The 20,329-nt window shown below is 47.6% G+C and overlaps 1 protein-coding gene across 1 annotated transcript in view; it reads right to left on the bottom strand.

Moving 5' to 3' along the window:
* Positions 1-7,880, bottom strand: part of TMEM132D (transmembrane protein 132D) — a 315,677-nt gene extending 307,797 nt beyond the window's left edge. Inside the window, exons 1-2 of the mRNA XM_056859081.1 lie at positions 7,854-7,880; positions 5,698-6,629 (exon numbers count right to left, since the gene is read on the bottom strand). Of these exons, the coding sequence (XP_056715059.1) occupies positions 5,698-6,629; positions 7,854-7,880 (959 nt within the window). The remainder of the gene's footprint in view (positions 1-5,697; positions 6,630-7,853) is intronic.
* Positions 7,881-20,329: the final 12,449 nt, after the last annotated feature.

Raw genomic sequence — 20,329 nt, 5'->3', positions numbered from 1 at the left:
CAAAAACTCCCATGCATAAATGGTCTAGTAAATAGTCTGCCTAGTAAATGTCGAGATGTGACATCACCCCGTGGGTCAGAAATGCACAGGGGACTACCTTTCCCTTTTTTAAAAAAGTCAGCCATCAGTGTTTAGAGAGAAATTCTAATTATTTCCTTAAAGAGAAGGTGTGGCCAGAGACAAATGGCTATGGTTAACAGAAGGAAAGGACCCCTGTGGCTCAGAGTGGTAAGCTGCAGTACTTCAGTCCAAGCTCTGCTCATGACCTGAGTTCGATCCCGATGGAAGTTGGTTTCAGGTAGCCGGCTCAAGGTTGACTCAGCCTTCCATCCTTCTGAGGTCGGTCAAATGAGTATCCAGCTTGCTGGGGGTAAAGGGAAGACGACTGGGGAAGGCACTGGCAACCCACCCTGTAAACAAAGTTTGCCTCTTAAACGTTAGGATGTGACGTCACCCCATGGGTCAGGAATGACCCAGTGCTTGCACAGGGGACCTTTACCTTTTTAACAGAAGGACGGATGGAATTTAAAGGCCTAGAGCAAAAATCCCTGCAAGAGATTTTCTTTCCACATCTTCCATTCAGGGTTAAACCAGGCTGTTTCTGTTCTTCACTGAAGTGGGGAAATGTCAGAGAAGAACAAAACCGCCCCTGATCCTCCTCAGCAACTTTATTAAACGGCCAGGCATTTCGGATTCTTTATTTATACATCACATGGCAACCAGATTCTTCCCTTGGAAAGAGAGAAAAACAGCACGTCCCTCACCTTGTTTTTCTTTGTTCTGCTGAAAGCTTCCTGCAGCTTGTTTGCTCGGTGCCCAAGCGTATATTGAAAGGGACAGCTATGGATGCATCTCTTCTGATTTGTATGACTGGGGGGTTGAAACCAAAGGCAATTTGGCTTTATAAGGTGCCTTTATAAGGCGCACAGTGCTGCATGAAGCATTGTTCGCCGGTGGCGAGTCGTAACCACAGGGGCAAGCACAGGTCTACTTGCAGATGCTTAGTGGGGCCGGGGACAGAAGCATACCGCAAAAAAGGAAGACCTGTATTTTATTTTGACAGGGAGCTCTCCCCTTACTAGTCTCAGGTTGTTTATGCATGGGTACTTACACTCACGTGTGCCCCCGGTCTGTCTTGGTTGTTCCTTCGAGTTATGCATGAGTTTTCCCTCCATTAGAGGTGATCTCGCTGCCAGCCCTCACAAATCCCGGACCTTCTCGTTCCTCTGTTAACTCGATTCTTCCCTCTCCCCTGAGCTCAGCCCAGGTGAAATTCCCGGGGAATAATGCAAAGCTTGGTTTCTAACACAGAAAGCATGCAGCCAATTACAAAGCAGCATGCAAAGAGGCGGGGATTCAAATGCTTCCTGCTTCCTCAGAGCTCTTTCTGAGCGGAAGAAAGGCTTTTTAAAAAGGAGGTTTGGATTTCTCCCCCCTTTCTAGGGTTGCCAACCTCCAGGTACTAGCTGGAGATCTCCTGCTATTACAACTGATCTCCAGCTGATAGAGATCAGTTCACTTGGAGAAAATGGTCGCTTTGGCAACTGGACTCTATGGCATTGAAGTCCCTCCCCCTCTCCAAACCCCACCCTCCTCAGGCTCCACCCCAAAAACCTCCCGCCGAAGAATGACCTGGCAACCCTACCCCTTTCAGATTGCTCAATTTTTTTGTTTTTTCTTCTTAAAATGCTTTTTTATTTGGCAGTTGGGTTTGGGGGGTATTTTGTCTCACAGTAATCACTACAAGTAAGCCAATTACAAAGAAGCATTTCAAGGGGCGGGGACTTGATTTGAGCTTGGAGACTGATGGTGCAGAGATTCCCAACAGGAAGGTGTGGGTCCAGCGAGCAACGAACTGCAGGTCAAACTCCCATGCAAAAATTACCATAAAGACAGAAGGCAAATGGTGAGGTACAATCAGGATTTGATGGCAAATTGCAAGCAGCATCCTCAAACTAGGGATGTGCCCAGGCCTGGGAGCATTAAAATGCTGGATTCCGATATTCCTAGTTACTTTTGAATATTTCCAGAATTTTGGGGGACCCATTTACCGGCATCCCGGAAAATCCCAAATACCATCCAGACACCCAAATATACCCAGAAAACACCGGTATTTTTGACATGTATTTTCAGACCCAGAAATGTCCAAATGCACATCCCTATCTCAAACACTCAGCAAAGGGAAACTGTCATCTGGAGATCTGTTGTAATTCCAGGAAATCTCCAGCTGGAAGATGAGAATCTCACCTGTATCGCAGATAATCCACACATCCTCACAGCACATTCCCCTCCATCAACTGCTCACCCAACAGGAAGCAAAGCAATTTACAAAAGAAGACTTTGCCTCAGCTGTCTTCATCATGGGAAGGGTGGGGCTGTGGTTCAGTGGTAGAGCATCTGCTTGGCATGCAGAAGGTCCCAGGTTCAATCCCCGGCATCTCCAGTTAAAGGGAGTAGGCAGGTAGCTGACGTGAAAGATCTCTGCCTGAGACCCTGGAGAGCCATGGAGAGGGGCCGTGGCTCAATGGTAGAGCATCTGCTTGGCATGCTTTTGCACTGGCTGACGTCCTGGATGTACTGACCTTTTCCTCCCCAGGATAATTACTTCTGCATCAGCTTGCATAAGAATTACTATCTTACAAGTGATCGTTGGCTTAATCCCTTTTCTGGGCTTCAATTACAACTGCAGCCAATTTTAAGTACATGTCGCCACATTTTTTTACATTCATTCCACGTTAGAATAGAATAGAATAGAGTTGGAAGGGACTACCAGGGTCATCTAGTCTAACCCCCTGCACAATGCAGGAAATTCACAACTCCCTCCCTCCCCCCACATAGGGTTGCCAGGTCCCTCTTAATCTAAAAAACTCCCACCGTTTGGCAAAGAGGGACCAGGCAACCCTAATTCTTAGGTAGGAGTGAAAGGAAGATATGGAAGGCTTTAAGAGGGGAGTGGACATGTTCATGGAGGAGAGGGCTATCCATGGCTACTAGTTAAAATGGATACTAGTCATGCTGCATACCTATTCTCTCCAGGATCAGAGGAGCATGCCTATTATCTTAGGTGCTGTGGAACACAGGCAGGATGGTGCTGCTGCCGTCGTCTTGCTTGTGGGCTTCCTAGAGGCACTTGGTTGGCCACTGTGTGAACAGACTGCTGGACCTGTTGGGCCTTGGTCTGATCCAGCAGGGCCTTTCTTATGTTTAGCCCAAGCTATCAGCCAGTGGCCCAAACAAGGGAGGAAAGGTCAGAGGTCCTAAAGGAGATCCAGAAGCCCCACCCAACATGTATGGTTGCCAGCCTCCAGGTGGGGCCTGGAGAGCTTCCAGAATTACAACCAATCTCCAGATGACAGCAATCAGTTCCCCTGGAGAAAACAGCTGCTCTGGAGGGTGGACTCCAGGGCATTATATCCCAAATAAGTCCTTCCCCTCCCCAAACCCCACCCTCCCCAGGCTCCTCCCCCTTAATCTTCAGGTATTTCCCAACCCGAGTTGGCAACCCTATCAACTTGGCTTCCCTGCAGCTTTCTAAAACATTCATAAAGGGGGCAGGCAGGGGGCTGGGGGTACCTGTAATATGAGCAGTTCAGAGTGTCCAGATTTGGGGGTGATTTTGACCCCTCCTTGCCAACTAGAGACAACACGGTCTCCGCTCACTCCTAGCCTCAACAGGGAATAAATGCCTGTTAAACACTCGCCTCTGATTCTGGTGATCTCAAACGGATCTCCCCCTGACACCATTTCCCCTCCACTGGCCTATTTTTCCCTCCTTTGAAATGTAAGCCTGAGGGCAGAACGTGTAGCCTTATTTTGATTTCACAGTACCGTTACCATTGCACTCTAGAAATATAAAAACCATAAGAGAAACTACACAGGCGATAGACGCCATGCAGTAGGGTTCCCAAGAGCCTGGTGGCGGCAGGTAAAATCCCACTGATCCACCGGGCTACTCACCGGCCAGCTAATGGCCAGCGAGCACTGGGAGTTTGAGTGGTAAAAGGCCCCTCGCAATGCAGCACTTCTGGGTGTAAACCAGAAGTGACACATGCGTGTCGGTGCAGCCATGCGCAATCCCTTCAGCTCTGCCCCAAAAGCCTCCCGCCGGAGGAGAGGGGGGACCTGGCAACCCTACTCATCTTCAAAACAATCCAGAGTGGGCCTTTGAAACTCAGTAGGATACAACCTCCCTCTCCTGTCCCCCCTCTCCCTTCTTTGCAGCAAAAACTCTACGAGATTCTGAAACGGGGTCCTGAGCTACAGTGAAAATGACAAAAGGAAAACGGAGTGTTAAAAAAAAAAACCTCTAATATGAAAGGTGCAAAATGTGCAGAGGAAACTGCATTGTCGATAGAAATAAAGATGCCGTTCTGCACTTTGCAGTCCAACTGGAAACTTATTTAACAGTCTCGTAAAACCATCCCGGAGTTCACTTCCTCTGTTGTCTCTGAAACAAGATATACTCAGGTAGGCAGCTACCACATTGTGATTGAATTGAAGTTCTTTTTTATTAGCTGAGCAGCGTTGGAGGATCTCAAAGAGGTGTTAAGACAAGTTGAGATGATAAAGAGAATCAAAGAGTCTTTAAGTTTACTACCAGTTGTAAAAACAGCTTTCAGATGGACAAAATGGCTTCAGCCCAAAAAACAGTCTTTGAGTCCTCTTAGTTTATACCAAGATCAGATGTAAGCCATGCATTGTGTTAATCTAAAGTCCTTGAACTTACCAGAACAAGAGAAGATCTTTAAAAGTTAAGGCAAAGGTAATCTGTATCGAGTCATCCTGAGTATGCATTCTTGCTCACCAATATGATCAACCAATGAATACTAAAGAACGAGAGTTCAAATATTAGCAAATGTCTGAACATTTTGGATTTTACCACTCAATTTTTTAAATTTGCCAGTTCAAATGGGAGATCTCAACTACAGGTTCCAAAATCGGAATGCTTTAAAACATGTTAGCATCTTGTGTTTGGCAGGTTTCAAATTTGGGATCTCACAAGCTGTCGGTGCTTAAATACTTTTGTATGCCATCTATCAAATCCAATCAGATACTGAGTATATGACTCTGTCTCCCACTATATCGTATCAATGGGAATGAACTTGGAATCAATGTATAAAAGAACATGATCTACCACTGAACTACGGCACCTCCCCTAACTCCCATGGACAGATTAATCTAGTTTACACCAAAGTAAGACCACTGGTCTATCTACCTCAGAACTGCCTACTCTGACTGGAAGTGGTTCTCCAGGGTCTCAGGCAAAGAAAGGTCTTTCCTAAGATCCTTTAACTAGAGAGGGTTTGCGCGTGGGACTTCCTACATACAACATATGGTCTCTACCAGTGAGTCATAGCGTTCCTCCATGTACTTAGATCCCTCTTTCCATCCCATATGAACTTTCAAACACTAGTTACTATCGCTTGTCAACAATCAAAAACCAAATGCCATCAAGAATGAATTTCCAATCCAGGTCAGCACTGTCAAATTCTATCATGAGTCAGAGACCGAACACTGTCAACATACGCATCACAAAAACCAAACATGGGACTAAAATACATCAGAGGACTGGAAACAGAGATATCAACAAGCTAGTGGGCGGTCGTAGTAATTATTCATGCGTTCAGAGGAAATTCAACATCAACGTTTCCACAGGTGAAGTTTGGACAGCACGTTTGTCTGGGCTCTCGGCCTTACCTTAATGTGAACTGGTCCTCGGTCGAGTTCTTAGCAATAGTCACTAGAAAGGTCAACACATCCCCTTGTTTCACGGACTTTGGCATATACAGGACTGCGATGTTACTATCCAGCCGCATTTCACTCAAGGAAGGGCTGCCAGGAGTCTGGTAAAGGAAAACGGTCCCAATCCTCTGCAAGGGTGGCCCTGATTCGTCGATATCATTGCGCCCAGGTCTGATCCCGTTGTTTTTCCTCTGGTCCTCCTTAGCACAATCCCCTTTGTCATCTCCCTGTTGGATGGCGTAGTAGAGTTCCACCGGACTCCCTTCCAACGGATTCAGTAGCTTCTTGCGGCCAGCAACCACCGTGGGCGGGTTGAACCAGCTGGGAAGAAGTTCCAGCCCCGCCACACACAATCCCAGATCTCCTTTCAGCCGACAGCTGCCTCGGACCTCCCTCGTTTCTCGAAAAGCGAAGACCCGTAAGCAGGGCAGCCTTTCGCTCACGCTGTAATCATCCCAGTCCCTCCCGACGATATAGAACAAAACCTGGACTTTGGGTCTACTCGGGTAGATTTTGTTGTTCATGATGTACGCCTTCAGCTTCCAGCTGAAGGAAAACTTGGGGGTGGTAGATCCAAAGGGGTTTGAAGGAGACAACAGGTCCTGAGGAACCACTTGCTCAATGGAAAAAGGTCCGTAGGTAGCGTTTAGTATAGGCGGCCTCTTCGATTTATAGATTAGGAAGGACTCGACCCGGGACTGAAGGCTAGAGTTCCTCATGATATCCTGGTTGGCTTCTTTGAGAAAGAAGGAGACGTCTGTGTTGTGGATGTGGTAACTCACGGGCAGGTACGTTGGCAGCAAGGAGAACCTCTGTATGCTCTCCAAGATTCCTCGGCTCTCCGTCACTGGAGAAAAGAAAGGAGATTTTAGAAACCTGAACGTTAACTGTGGTAAGGATGTCATAAGAACATAAGAAAGGCCCTGCTGGATCAGACCAAGGCCCATCAAGTCCAGCAGTCTGTTCACACAGTGGCCAACCAGGGGCCTCCAGGAAGCCCACAAACAAGACGACAGCAGCAGCATTATCCTGCCTGTGTTCCAAAGCATCTACTGTAATAGGCATGCTCCTCTGATCCTGGAGAGAATAGGTATGCAGCATGACTAGTATCCATTCTAACTAATAGCCATGAATACCCTTTTCCTCCATGAATATGTCCACTCCCCTCTTCAAGCCCTCCAAGCTGGCAGCCATCGCCACATCCTGGGGCAGGGAGATCCACAATTTAACTATGCGCTGTGTGAAAAAAATACTTCCTTTTATCTGTTTTGAATCTCTTGCCCTCCATCTTTAGCAGATGACCCAGTGTTCTAGTATTATGGAAGAGGGAGAAAAACCTCTCCCTGTCCACTCTCTCCAAACCATGCATAATTTTATAGACCTCTATCATGTCTCCCCTCAGCCGCCTTATTTCCAAGCTAAACAGCCCCAAGCGTCTTAACCGCTCCCCATAGGGCAGTTGCTCTAGTCCCCTAATCATTTTGGTTGCTCTTTTCTGCACCTTCTCAAGCTCTGTAATATCCTTTTCTAGGTGTGGTGACCAGAACTGTACACAGTATTTCAAGTGTGGCCTCACCATAGATTTGTACAAGGGCATAATGTCCAACTCAACCTTGGGAGATGTGAGACAGCCATTCTCTCTCAACCTATCCTAACCACCTGGAGTAGGGTTGCCATCTCTGGGTTGGGAAATACCTGGAGATTTTGGGGGTGGAGCCTGAGGAAGTCAGGGTTTGGGGAGGAGAAGGGCTTCAATGGCATAGAGTCCAATTGCCAAAGTGGCCATTTTCTCCAGAAGAACTGATCTCTATCGGCTGGAGGTCAGTTGTAATAGCGGGAGACCTCCAGCTACCACCTGGAGGTTGGCAACCCTAACCTGGGAGTGTTGTGAGGACAAAATGGAGGAGGGGAAAACTATATTCAGAAGGGTCGAGGTTCAACCCCCAGCATCTCCAGCTGAAAGGACCAGGTAGTAGGTGACACAAAAGACAGCCTGAAACTCGTGAGCTGCTGCCAGTCTGAGTTGATAATACTGACCTCGATGGACCAGTGTGAGTCAGTATAACGCAGCTTCGTGCATTCGACTAGGCATGATTTCAAATGCCTCATACCTGCTGTTCAGTCTTGAAAATCCCCATTTCTATCTCATGCAAACTTCCCCTGTGATCCTCTATTTCCACATACTTTCCCATTTCCCCACACTGAATTTTTTCTTACAAAAGAGACGCACTCCTCCACTTTATGTGCATAATTAAATCAGCAGTCTACATTATATGCATAAACGACAGATATTGTATGCAAAAATAATGTCTGAATCCCATCTGAATACTAAACAGGCTTGAAAAATACAATAGAATCTGCAAAGCCAGCATAAAGCAGAGAGCTGGAGTTGGGGGGAAATACGTATCAATGAATAGCAAAGGAAACAATTCCTACCATTATCCCTACTGACATCTGGAAGAACATAAAACACAATGTGACATCAATCACAAGCCAAGAGCTAGCCACGCGATATCGTTGCCCCGCCTCCACCACCAGCTCCCCTCAGTTGGCAGAAACAAATACCTGAGACCTGTATAGGGTTGCCAGGTCTCTCTTTGCCACCGGCGGGAGGTTTTGGGGGCGGAGCCTGAGGAAGGCAGGGAGTGTTGGAAGTGAAGAACTTTGCACTGTCTCTTAACCTCAGACTCCAGAGGGGGAGAAGACTAGTGAGTCAGAGAGATAGAGGGGACAAGACACTGAGGCATCCTTTCTCTACTGCTCTGACCTGTCCATTTGATATGTAGATTGCTACTCTTAGGGAAACTTTTCTCCATCTTGCCACCAATGAGGGAAGGACGCATGTCCTGGATCTCCCTCCATCCTAGTTAGTTAGAATAGACAGGCAACTATACTTTATCCTATCCAGAAATGGATTTCCTACAATAAATGAAGCACATTAGTTAAATAGACAAAAAAGCTCCTAGCCATTTTATTCCTGACACACACGGAGGTTTGGATGGGCTTCTCTGCGCACAACAGCCTTTGTGCACTCTGCTAATTTAACAATCCAACATGGAGAGGGGAAGGACTTCAGTGCTCTAGAGTCCAATTGCCAAAGCGGCCATTGTCTCCAGGGGAACTGATCTCTATTGGCTGGAGATCACTTGTAATAGCAGGAGATCTCCAGCTACTACCTGGTGGTTGGCAACCCTATAGGCCCCCTTGTTGATTTTTTTTCTGTTCTTTTTTGATCTGTGCAGGATGCTCGATACATAATTGTCACAGCAGCTTCAGAAAGTGGAGCTGGTTTAGGTATGCCAGCCCCGGGCTGGGAAATACCTGGAGATTTTGGGGGTGGAACCTGAAGAGGGCGTAGTTTGGGGAGGGGAGGGACTTCAATGGATTGTACTGTTATAGAGTCCACCTTCCAGCATGGTGTAGTGGTGTACTAGTTAAGAGAGTCAGCCTGGTTTTGTGGTTAAGAGAGGTGGTTTGGAGCGGTAGACTGATCTGGAGAGCCGGGTTGGATTCCCTACTCCTCCACATGAACAGTGGAGGCTAATCTGGTGAACTTAGTTTGTTTCCCCACTCCTACACACGAAGCCAGCTGGGTGACTTGGGCCTAGTCACACTCTTTCAGCCCCCTCTACCTCACAGGTAGGGTAGCCAACCTCCAGGTACTAGCTGGAGATCTCCTGCTATTACAACTGATCTCCAGCTGATAGAGAATGGTTCCCCTGGAGAATATGGCCACTTTGGCAATTGGACTCCATGGCATTGAAGTGCCTCCCCTCTCCAAACCCCTCCCTCCTTAGGCTTCACCCCAAAAACCTCCCGCCAGTGGCGAAGAGGGATCTGGCAACCCTACTCACAGGGTGGTTGTTGTGGGGAGGGGAAGGGGAGGTGATTGTAAGCTGGTTTGATTCTTCCTTAAGTGGTAAAGTGGTAAGTGGTAAAGTGGTAAAGTTAGCATATAAAAACCAACTCTTTTTTTTCCTTCTCCTTTTCCTCCTCCTAAGTGGCCATTTTCTCCAGGGGAATTGATCTCTGGTGCCTGGAGATCAGTCGTAATCCCAGGAGATCACCAGCTACCACCGGGAGGTTGGCAACCCTAAGGCGGTGTCGTGGAACAGACAGAACTAGACGTGGGCCAGGGAAACCAGGATTCAAATTCCCGTTCAGTCAATCTAACCTATCCCCCATGCAGACCGCCCTGAATTCCCCAGGGGTGGGGGAATAAAATAATAAATAAACCGATAGACGGAACTCAGGGCAGGGCAGTTTCCGATGCGAACTGCAGCCCGTTCCTTTCCATTTAACTTTAGTGATTTTTTTTCATAAGAGAAGTGAAACAGGGACAAGGTCATGGGCGATTGTTGACGGCACGTTAATCAAGCGAGCTAATGAGTTAACCCAGAACCCCGTGCAATTCCAAATTGAGCATTTTATCACTCTCAATCCACCAACAGTTTCAATTGTACAGAGAATTCTTCAAATTTGGGACCGATAGATCCCGGTCCTCTTTTCTTTCTTTTTTAATTATTTTGCGGCATTTCTATCCTTACACTTTTTCCCCAGAAGCCCGCTTATTTTCTTCTTGCCAAACACTGTGAAGAGTAGCCCTGTTCACACAAATTCGTATGCAGGGTACATATGTGTGTGGGGTGGGGGAGGTAGGGTTGCCAACCTCCAGGTGCTAGCTGGAAATCTCCTGCTATTACAACTGATTTCCAGCCGATAGAGATCAGTTCGCCTGGAGAAGATGGCCTCTTTGGCAATTGGACTCTATGGCATTGAAGTCCCTCCCCCTCTCCAAATCCCACCCTCCTCAGGCTCCACCCCAGAAACCTCCTGCGTGTGGCAAAGAGGGACCTTGGCAACCCAAGAAGGTTTGCAGCACCTAGTTCTCCCTCCCCAACACATCCAGCTGAATGTAAGAACCTACAAGCCCTGCTGGATTAACCAGTGCTCTATCTAGTACAGCATCCTGTCTCACACAGTGGCCAACCAGTTACTATGGAGGTCCAGCAACAGGGCAGAGAGGCCAAGGCCTTCATGAGAACATAAGAAGAGCCCTGCTGGATCAGACCAGTGATCTATCTAGTCCAGCATCCTGTATCACACAGGGGCCAACCAGTTACTATGGAGGTCCAGCAACAGGGCAGAGAGGCCAAGACCTTCATGAGAACATAAAAAGAGCCCTGCTGGATCAGACCACTGATCTATCTAGTCCAGCATCCTGTCTCACACAGGGGCCAACCAGTTACTATGGAGGTCCAGCAGCAGGGCAGAGAGGCCAAGACCTTCATGAGAACGTAAGAAGAGCCCTGCTGGATCAGACCAGTGATCTATCTAGTCCAGCATCCTGTCTCACACAGGGGCCAACCAGTTACTATGGAGGTCCATCAGAAGGGCAGAGAGGCCGAGGCCTTCATAAGAACATAAGAAGAGCTCTGCTGGATCAGACCAGTGGTCCATCTAGTCCAGCATTCCTTCTCACACAGTGGCCAGCCAGTTGCTCTGGAGGACCAACAAGAGGCAATAGAGGCCAAGACCTTTATAAGAACTTAAAAAGAGTCCTGTTGAATCAGGCCAGTGGACCATCTAGTCCAGCATCCTGTCTCACACAGTGGCCAACCAGTTGCTCTGGAGGACCAGCAAGAGGCAACAGTGGGGTACAATGCCATAGAGTCCACCTTCCAACGTGGCCATTTTCTCCAGGGGAACTGATTTCTTCCGCCTGGAGCTCAGGTGTAATCCCAGGAGATCTCCAGCCACACATGGAGGCTGGCAACCCTACTGATCACATACATAACTGTATGCAGGGTGGGCTCTATGCACACTTTATTCAGGGGAGCCTTTAATGGTCAGGGGCAGAGCTTGCCTCTGTGGTTCTTCTCCTTCCTCTCCTTTAGGGTGGCCAGGTCCCTCTTCAATACCGCCAGGAGGTTTTGGGGGCAAAGTCTGAGGAGGGTGGGGTTTGGAGAGGGGCGGGACTTCAGTGCCATAGAGTCCAATTGCCAAAGTGGCCATATTCTCCAGGGGAACGGATCTCTGTCGGCTGGAGATCAGTCATAATAGCAAGAGATCTCCAGCTAGTACCTGGAGGCTGGCAACCCCACCCTCCATACATAACCATTGTGGGGACAGGGCTGTGGACATTGTGATGCATGGGAATGGGAGGAAGGAGAGGGGCGCCTTAAGCAAGCAGCACTGTTTTTAAAGTTTATGTCTCTTATGTTCTGCTCTCTTGGCAGAGTTTATGGCCTCCCTTTGTGCTCTGTTTATGTTTGCTCTAAAGGCCTGCATAATTAAACCCCTAAAAGACTGCAGTAAGACCAAACTGGCAGATAAATCTTGGCATTTTTAACCACCACTCCTATCCCCCCTCCCAAAACAGCCCTGGATTCCTGACGGCATGAAGAGAGGCTCTGCCAACCGCTAATAATCTGGACTGTGCCTTTTCATGGTCTCCAGACCACTGGTACAAGAAGGGGAAAAGCTAATAGCTCACTAGCTCAAAACACCAACTTGTCTCCCATTCCAGCATGATGTAGTGGTTAAGAGCGGTGGTTTGGAGTGGTGGAGTCTGATCTGGAGAACCGGGTTTGATTCCCCACTCTTCCACATGAGCGGCGGAGGCAAATCTGGTGAACTGGATTTGTTTCCTCGCTCCTACACATGAAGCCAGCTGGGTGACCTTGGGCTAGTCACAGCTCTCTTAGAGCTCTCTCAGCCCCACCTTCCTCACAGGGTGTCTGTTGTGGGGAGGGGAAGGGAAGGTGATTGTAAGCCAGTTTGAGTCTCCCTTAAGTGGTAGAAAAAGTCGGCATATAAAAACCAACTCCTCTTCTTCTTCCTAGGGAGTTTTCTTGTGCCTCGAACTGCTTAATGAGCCACATAATGTTACATTTATTTATGAGTAGTCCAAAATAGCCCTGACCTGGATTGCATAGGATGGTCTGATCTTGTTAGATTTCGGAAGCTAAGCAGGGTCAGGCCTGGTTAGTATGGGAGACCAGCAAGGAAGTCTAGGGTTGTCACGCAGAGGCAGGCAATTGGAAAACCACCTCTGAATGTCTCTTGCCTTGAAAACCCTATGACAGCACTTTCCTCCACCACCACCAGTGCATGATGTAGGGCAGAACTGGAAGGGCACATGGCTGCCATGAAAAGCAGTAGCTTCGCGTTGGCTTCTCCTCTGTCTCCCAGAAGATGTGACAAGACGCCCTCTAGCCACGCGCTGCTCTACCCCAGTTCACTGGCAGTTGGAAGGAAAATACCTCCATGCAATGCCTTCGCACTGTGCTTTTTCTTTTTTACTCGGCATTATGGGAGGCAGAGGAGAGCCTCGGGGCTGCTGTTTTCAGGGGCAGCCAGGCATCCTCAGCAACTTCCAGATCAGGAACAGGAGGCCTTTGCTATGTTTTGTCATGTTTTAAGTTAGCCCTCTGTGATAGCCAGATGCTTTCTCAGCACCCCACCCACCCCACCCCACCTTCCAGTAGCAATAGGGTTGCCAAGTGCCAGGTGGTGGCAAGCAAACCCCCGCCAATCCACCTGGCTGCCCGCCAAACAGCTGAAGGTCGGCAAAGGTCACCAACCAGCTGAAGGTCGGCGAAGGTCGCCAACCAGCTGAAGATCGGCTTGCATGCATCCCTGCACGCCATGCCACTTCACTTCTGGTTTACACCCAGAAGCGCCGCATCGCAACGGTTCTTTTACCACTCAAACTCCCAGTCTGAGTGGTTAAGGCCCCTTGCGATATGGCACTTTGGGGTGTAAACCGGAAGTGACGCGATCGCGTCAGTGTGGCCGTGCGCACATGCAATCTCACCTCACCTCTACCCCAAAAACCTCCCGCTGGAGGAGAGGGGGGACCTGGTAAGCCTAAGTAGCAGTGACTGAGTTGATTTTAGTTATGGTGTGGGTTGCGAGTCATCAGCAAGGCAATATTAACGTACAACAGTACAGGATTATGTGCTGTTACTGAGGAGAGGGGCTGTGGCTCAATGACAGAGCACACACTTCGCTCACAGAAATTCCCAGGTTCAATCCCTGGCATCTCTAGTTAAAGGGAGGAGGTAGTAGGTGATGGGAAAGACCTTGATCTGCGGCCCTGGCTCAGTGGTAGAGTATCTGCTTGGTATGCAGAAGGTCCCAGGTTCGAGTCCCATCATCTCCAGTCAAAAACAATCAGGTAGTAGGTAATCTGAAAGACCTCTGACTGAGATCCTGGAGAACTGCAGCAAGTCTGTGTAGACAATACTGATCTTGAAGGACCAAGGGCGCTGTTACTGAGGAAGGCCGGGGAGATAGAACAGAGATCTGAGCTAATTCCTCCTACTTTCCCCTTCCCGTTCACACCAACACCTTCTTTTCACGACACACACACACAAAATAAGCTTGTCTCTTCTTTACAAGGGCTTGATGCTCTTGGTGGGTAAGGCAAGGAATGCAACAAATTACTGGTTATTACGGCAAGGGACAGCAGAAGTCTGCTTTAAAATGGTTAAAATGGTTACAGTTAATGCGACAAATTACTGGTTATTACGGCAAGGGACAGCAGAAGTCTGCTTTAAAATGGTTAAAATGGTTACAGTTGCACCCACCCACAGCTTTATTGAATGGATAGGAATTCACAACTACCTTCCCCAGCACCCCCAGTGACCCATACTTCATGCCCAGAATATGGCCAACATGCCCTCCCTCTCATCATCTGCTTAAGGTCAAAGAATCAGCATTGCTGACAGACGGCCATCTAACCTCTTCTTAAAAACCTCCAGGGAAGGAGAGCTCACCACCTCCTGAGGAAGCCTGTTCCACTGAGGAACTGCTCTAACGGTTAGAAAATTCTTCCTAATGTCTAGACGGAAACTCTTTTGATTTAATGTCAACCCGTTGGTTCTGGTCCGACCTTCTGGGGCAACAGAAAACAACTCGGCACCCTCCTCTCTATGACAGCCCTTCAAGTACTTGAAGATGGTTATCATATCCTCTCTCAGTCTTCTCCTCTCCAGGCTAAACATACTCAGCTCCTTCAGCCTTTCCTCATAGGACTTGGTCTCCAGACCTCTCACCATCTTTGTTGCCCTCCTCTGGACACGTTCCAGCTTGTCTACCTCCTTTGACTATATAGCTTTTATAGCTATATTGTTAGCTATAAAGCCCTTCGGTAGTTGCCTTTCCCTTGCGGGTACAATAACTCTTCCTGAGAGGTCCCTTGTTTTGTGGCTCTAAACTGGATAGACAGCTCCCCTATCCTTTCTGGATAAAAATATAAGAACATAAGAAAGTCCATGCTGGATCAGACCAAGGTCCATCAAGTCCAGCAGTCTGTTCACACAGTAGCCAGCCTCTAGGAAGCCTCCAGGAAGCCCTCAAACAAGACAACTGCAGCAGCATTATCTTGCCTATGTTCCACAGCACCTAATATAATAGGCATGCTCCTCTAATCCTGGAAAGAATACATGTGCATCATGACTAGTATTCATTTTGACTAGTAGCCATGGATAGCCCTCTTCTCCATGAACATGTCCACTCCCCTCTTAAAACTTTCCAAGTTGGTAGCCATCACCACGTAAGAACATAAGAAAGGCCATGCTGGATCAGACCAAGGTCCATTAAGTCCAGCAGTCTGTTCACACAGTGGCCAACCAGGGGTCTCTAGAATCTCCACAAACAAGACGACTGCCGCAGCATTATCTTGCCTGTGTTCCACAGCACCTAATATAATAGGCATGCTCCTGATCCTCACTCGCATGGACAGCTCCTCTGCCTCTCTGGTACACAGAGCCTCTGAGCTCCATCACTGGCAGGAACTGGACAAAAGCAGATGCGTCTCATGGGACATCTGCTTGTCTGTTCAGTTCTGAGATGGACTGCAAATGATGAGAAGAGACAGACTCAGAGGACAGATCAACAGCTATTAAGATGTGCTTGCTAACTGGAATTGCTACGTTCAGAGGCACTGCGTACAATGGATGGCCAGATGCTGACGATCACAAGCATCACCTCCATAGCCTGCCTGTGGACTTCTTAGGGGCATCTGGTTGGCCAGCACTGGGAACACAATATTAGATGGGCCTTCATCTAATTGAGAAATAAAATTATTATGCTATATATTCTCCAAAGCAGCCGTAATAGCACAGACTATGGTAAAGTTTACAATGTTTCTCTATGGAGGAAGGGAGGTGACCCCTCCAGACCCGATGAAATTGGACCCCCTGACCCAATCTTCACCAACCTTTGTGGTTTGTGCAAGGAGAGTCCCTTGAAGCTACCCTGCATATTTGGGGATTCTACCTCCAAAAATGCCTCCCCCAAAGCTCAGGTTAATTCATGCCATCGTATTCCCTATTACTATGTATGTGTCTGAGAGCTGGACAATGAAGAAAGCTGATAGGAAGAACGTAGGTTCCTTTGAAATGTGGTGTTGGAGGAGAGTGTTACGGATACCCTGGACCGCCAAAAAACAAACCACTGGGTTTTAGATCAAATCAAGCCTGAACTGACCCTAGAAGTTAAAATGACTAAACTGAGGCTGTCATACTTTGGACATATTATGAGAAGACAAGAGTCACTGGAAAAGACAATCATGCTAGAAAAAGTTGAGGGCAGCAGGAAAAGAGGAAGGCCCAACAAGAGATGGATTGACTCTATAAAGGAAGCCACGGCCCTCAGTTTGCAAGATCTGAGTAAGGCTGTTAAGGATAGGACACTTTGGAGGATATTGATTCATAGGGTCGCCATGAGTTGGAAACTACTTGATGGCACTTAACACACACACACACACACACAGAGAGAGAGAGAGAGAGAGAGAGAGAGAGAGAGAGAGAGAGAGAGAGAGAGAGAGAGAGAGATCATTTAAAAAAAATTCCCATAGGAAAAAGCCTGGGGAAAGCAAAAAAAAAAAAACTATTCGGGTGATTTGGCAACCGGCTATTCAGCTTCGGCTTAATTACCAGGTTTTGGTATCCAATAAAACTGAAACACAAATATTGCCGAACCTGCTAATTTCAGGTTTATTTTCGGCTCAGGTTTATCGATATGCACAACCCTAGTGTCCACCAAAGATGACCGGCACTACTAGGCAGAGGAAGGCAATAGAAAACCACCTCAGCTCATTTATTGCTTTGAAAACTCCATGAAGTGGAACTTCATGGGGTCTCCACGAGTCAGTTGCAACTTGACAGCGCACACCATTGAGCAGAAATTTTAACAACCCTACTCATCTAACCAAGGGTTACAGCCCCATTCCCCCTCTGTTTACGCATTGCTGCGTGCACTAAACTTCCTGCTATATTTATGAAACAGACTGCATTGCACTCATTTAAAAGCCGAGATGTTTGGTCCTGAGGTTAAATGCACCCTAGAGAAACAAGACTGTCCTACAATCTGTTCAAAATTAGTCCCCCCAGGCTAGCCTGATCTCGTCAGATCTCAGAAGCTAAGCAGGGTCAGCCCTGGTTAGTATTTGGATGGGGGACCACCAAGGAATACCAGGGTTGCTGTGCAGAGGAAGGCACTGGCAAACCACCTCTGTTAGTCTCTTGCCATGAAACCCCCCCCCAAAAAAGGGGTCACCATAAGTCAGCTGTGTGAACATGAATTGCATGAATGTTCACTAGAACATAAGAAAAGCCATGCTGGATCAGACCACGACCCATCAAGTCCAGTAGTCTGTTCACACAGTGACCAACCAGGTGCCTCTAGGAAGCCCACAAGAAAGACCACTGCAGCAGCATTATCCTGCCTATGTTCCACAACACCTAATATATTAGGCATGCTCCTAATGCCGCCTTCTCCTCTCCCACTGCTCAAAGATTTAACTTCCATAAGCCCAAGGGACAGATGAACCCTGAAGAATAACAGTGCTTGCAATTCATTTTCCCCAAATGCAAACACAGAGGAGAATCAAACTGTGACTTGCCCAAGGTCACCCAGCTGGCTTCATGTGCAGGAGTGGGGAAACCAATCTAGTTCACCAGGTTAGAGTTGGCCACTCTTAACCACTACACGACACTGGAAGGGCTACTATTTCACACTGCAATTGTAGAAGAGTACCCAGCATGCACACACATTCAAGATAAAAAGACAGGGGAAGCTTGATAGTTTTAAGGGAGAAAAGTGACTTCCATCTATGAATTTTGTTAGAGGAAGTGACTTTATTAGTAGGGATAATTTCTCCTTTGATTTGTTGGACTAGAAGAAGAGTTGGTTTTTATATGCTGACTTTCTCTACCACTTAAGGAAGAATCAAAGAGGCTTACAATCACCTTCCCTTCCCCTCCCCACAACAGACACCCTGTGAGGTAGGTGGGGCTGAGAGGGCTGTGACTAGCCTAAGGTCACCCAGCTGGCTTCATGTGTAGGAGTGGGGAAACAAACCCAGTTCACCAGATTAGCCTCCACTGCTCATGTGGAGGAATGGGGAATCAAACAGGGTTCTCCAGATCAGAGTCCACCGCTCCAATCCACCGCTCTTAACCACTACACCACACTGGCTCTCACTATTATGTCACTATTTCCCATATTGTATCATTCTTTTTGTTTTGTTTCTCCTTTTGCCTCACTTTCTGGCAGGTATATACTGTTGCACATCACTGGATGCTGTTATCTTGCGCATAACGGTGCTCAAGAGAACACCGTTTGCTTTCCTTGCTGTTTAAAGCTACATCTGGATTTTTATTCAAAATACATAGCAAAAGAGTAAACTGGAGAGGTGAGTTACCTTTTGATAAATTCTCTTGGCGCCTTTCAATTGGTTTTGCTACATTATTCATCCGTAGATCTGATACCCAAGGCTGGCCTCCACAGGGGTTTTAAAAAATACACACACACAGTGAAAGGCATAACAGAAAGGGCTGGTTAAAAAGTTGAGAGTCCTTCTGCAACAGGCAGAGATGAGGATTCAGTAGTTTGTAATCGTGGAAGGGACAAGTGAGATCTGAAGACCCAGAGAAAATGGGAAAATGTCTACAGGAAATAAAGATGTTTCCCTCAAGACTTAAAAAAAATCCCATGGCAAAACTGGGAAATTTGGGGGAGCATTAAAAGCCCCTCCTATTCAATATTTATTTCTTGAAAAGGAATTATTTGGAAGATAACTTTTACTCATTCAAACTACATAGCATGACAGTCTGAGGACTTTTTTCTTCCCATTTTTTCCAGAGGAATTTTTGGGGGAGCACGGATCCTATACATTTTAATTTATCCCTCTCCCACATTTCTGTCCCCCCCAATGGACCCCTCCCCATAACTTCATAATTTCTAGAAATTTTACATATCTACATGGGTGACAAAGTGATCCTTGGTGGAACCACAGAAATGTACCCCTGCTTGTTGGAAAGCACACCAGAGGTGTTAGACTCAAGAGAAAGCAGGCTTTGCAAACCTAAGTTGGATTCTATGCAGGCACTGCAAACCTACCGGTAAGTTTGATTCTTGAATGCCTTATGAGTAAAACTCGCACAAGTTCAGGGCATGTTAAACCACATAGAGACAGGTGGAAACCCATGGCAATGTAATTCCACACCAGTGGCAACAGGTGGAGAAGAACCCATGGCTATGTAATTCCCACACCAGCGGCAAGAGGTAGAGAAGAAGAAGAGGTGGGTTTTGTATGCTGACTTTCTCTAGCACTTAAGGAAGAATCAAACCGGCTTACAATCACCTTCCCTTCCCCTCCCCACAACAGACACCCTGTGAGGTAGGTGGGCTGAGAGCGTGTGACTAGTCCAAGGTCACCCAGCTGGCTTCATGTGGAGGAGTGGGGAAACAAATCCAGTTTGCCAGATTAGATTCCGCCACTCACGTGGAGGAGAGGGAATCAAACCCGGTTCTCCAGATCAGAGTCCACTGCTCCAAACCACCACTCTTAACCACTACACCATGCTGGCACTCTGGAGAAGAACCCATGGTAATGTAATTCCCACACCAGTGGCAACAGGTGGAGAAGAACCCATGGCAATGTAATTCCCACACCAGTGGCAGCAGGTGGAGAAGAACCCATGGTGATGTAATTCCCACACCAGTGGCAACATGTGGAGAAGAACCCATGGTGATGTAATTCCCACACCAGTGGCAGTAGGTGGAGAAGAACCCATGTCTATGTAATTCCCACACCAGTGGCAGCAGGTGGAGAAGAACCCATGGTGATGTAATTCCCACACCAGTGGCAGTAGGTGGAGAAGAACCCATGGGGATGTAATTCCCACACCAGTGGCAGCAGGTGGAGAAGAACCCATGGTGATGTAATTCCCACACCAGTGGCAACATGTGGAGAAGAACCCATGGGGATGTAATTCCCACACCAGTGGCAACAGGTGGAGAAGAACCCATGGTGATGTGATTCCCACACCAGTGGCAGCATGTGGAGAAGAACCCATGGTGATGTGATTCCCACACCAGTGGCAGCATGTGGAGAAGAATCCATGGTGATGTAATTCCCACACCAGTGGCAGCATGTGGAGAAGAACCCATGTCTATGTAATTCCCACACCAGTGGCAGCAGGTGGAGAAGAACCCTTGGCTATGTAATTCCCACACCAGTGGCAGCAGGTGGAGAAGAACCCATGGCTATGTAATTCCCACACCAGTGGCA

Source organism: Euleptes europaea, chromosome 13 (genome assembly GCF_029931775.1).
Source record: "Euleptes europaea isolate rEulEur1 chromosome 13, rEulEur1.hap1, whole genome shotgun sequence".
NCBI classification, from domain to species: domain Eukaryota; kingdom Metazoa; phylum Chordata; class Lepidosauria; order Squamata; family Sphaerodactylidae; genus Euleptes; species Euleptes europaea.
This window is presented reverse-complemented; position numbering and strand designations above follow the sequence as displayed.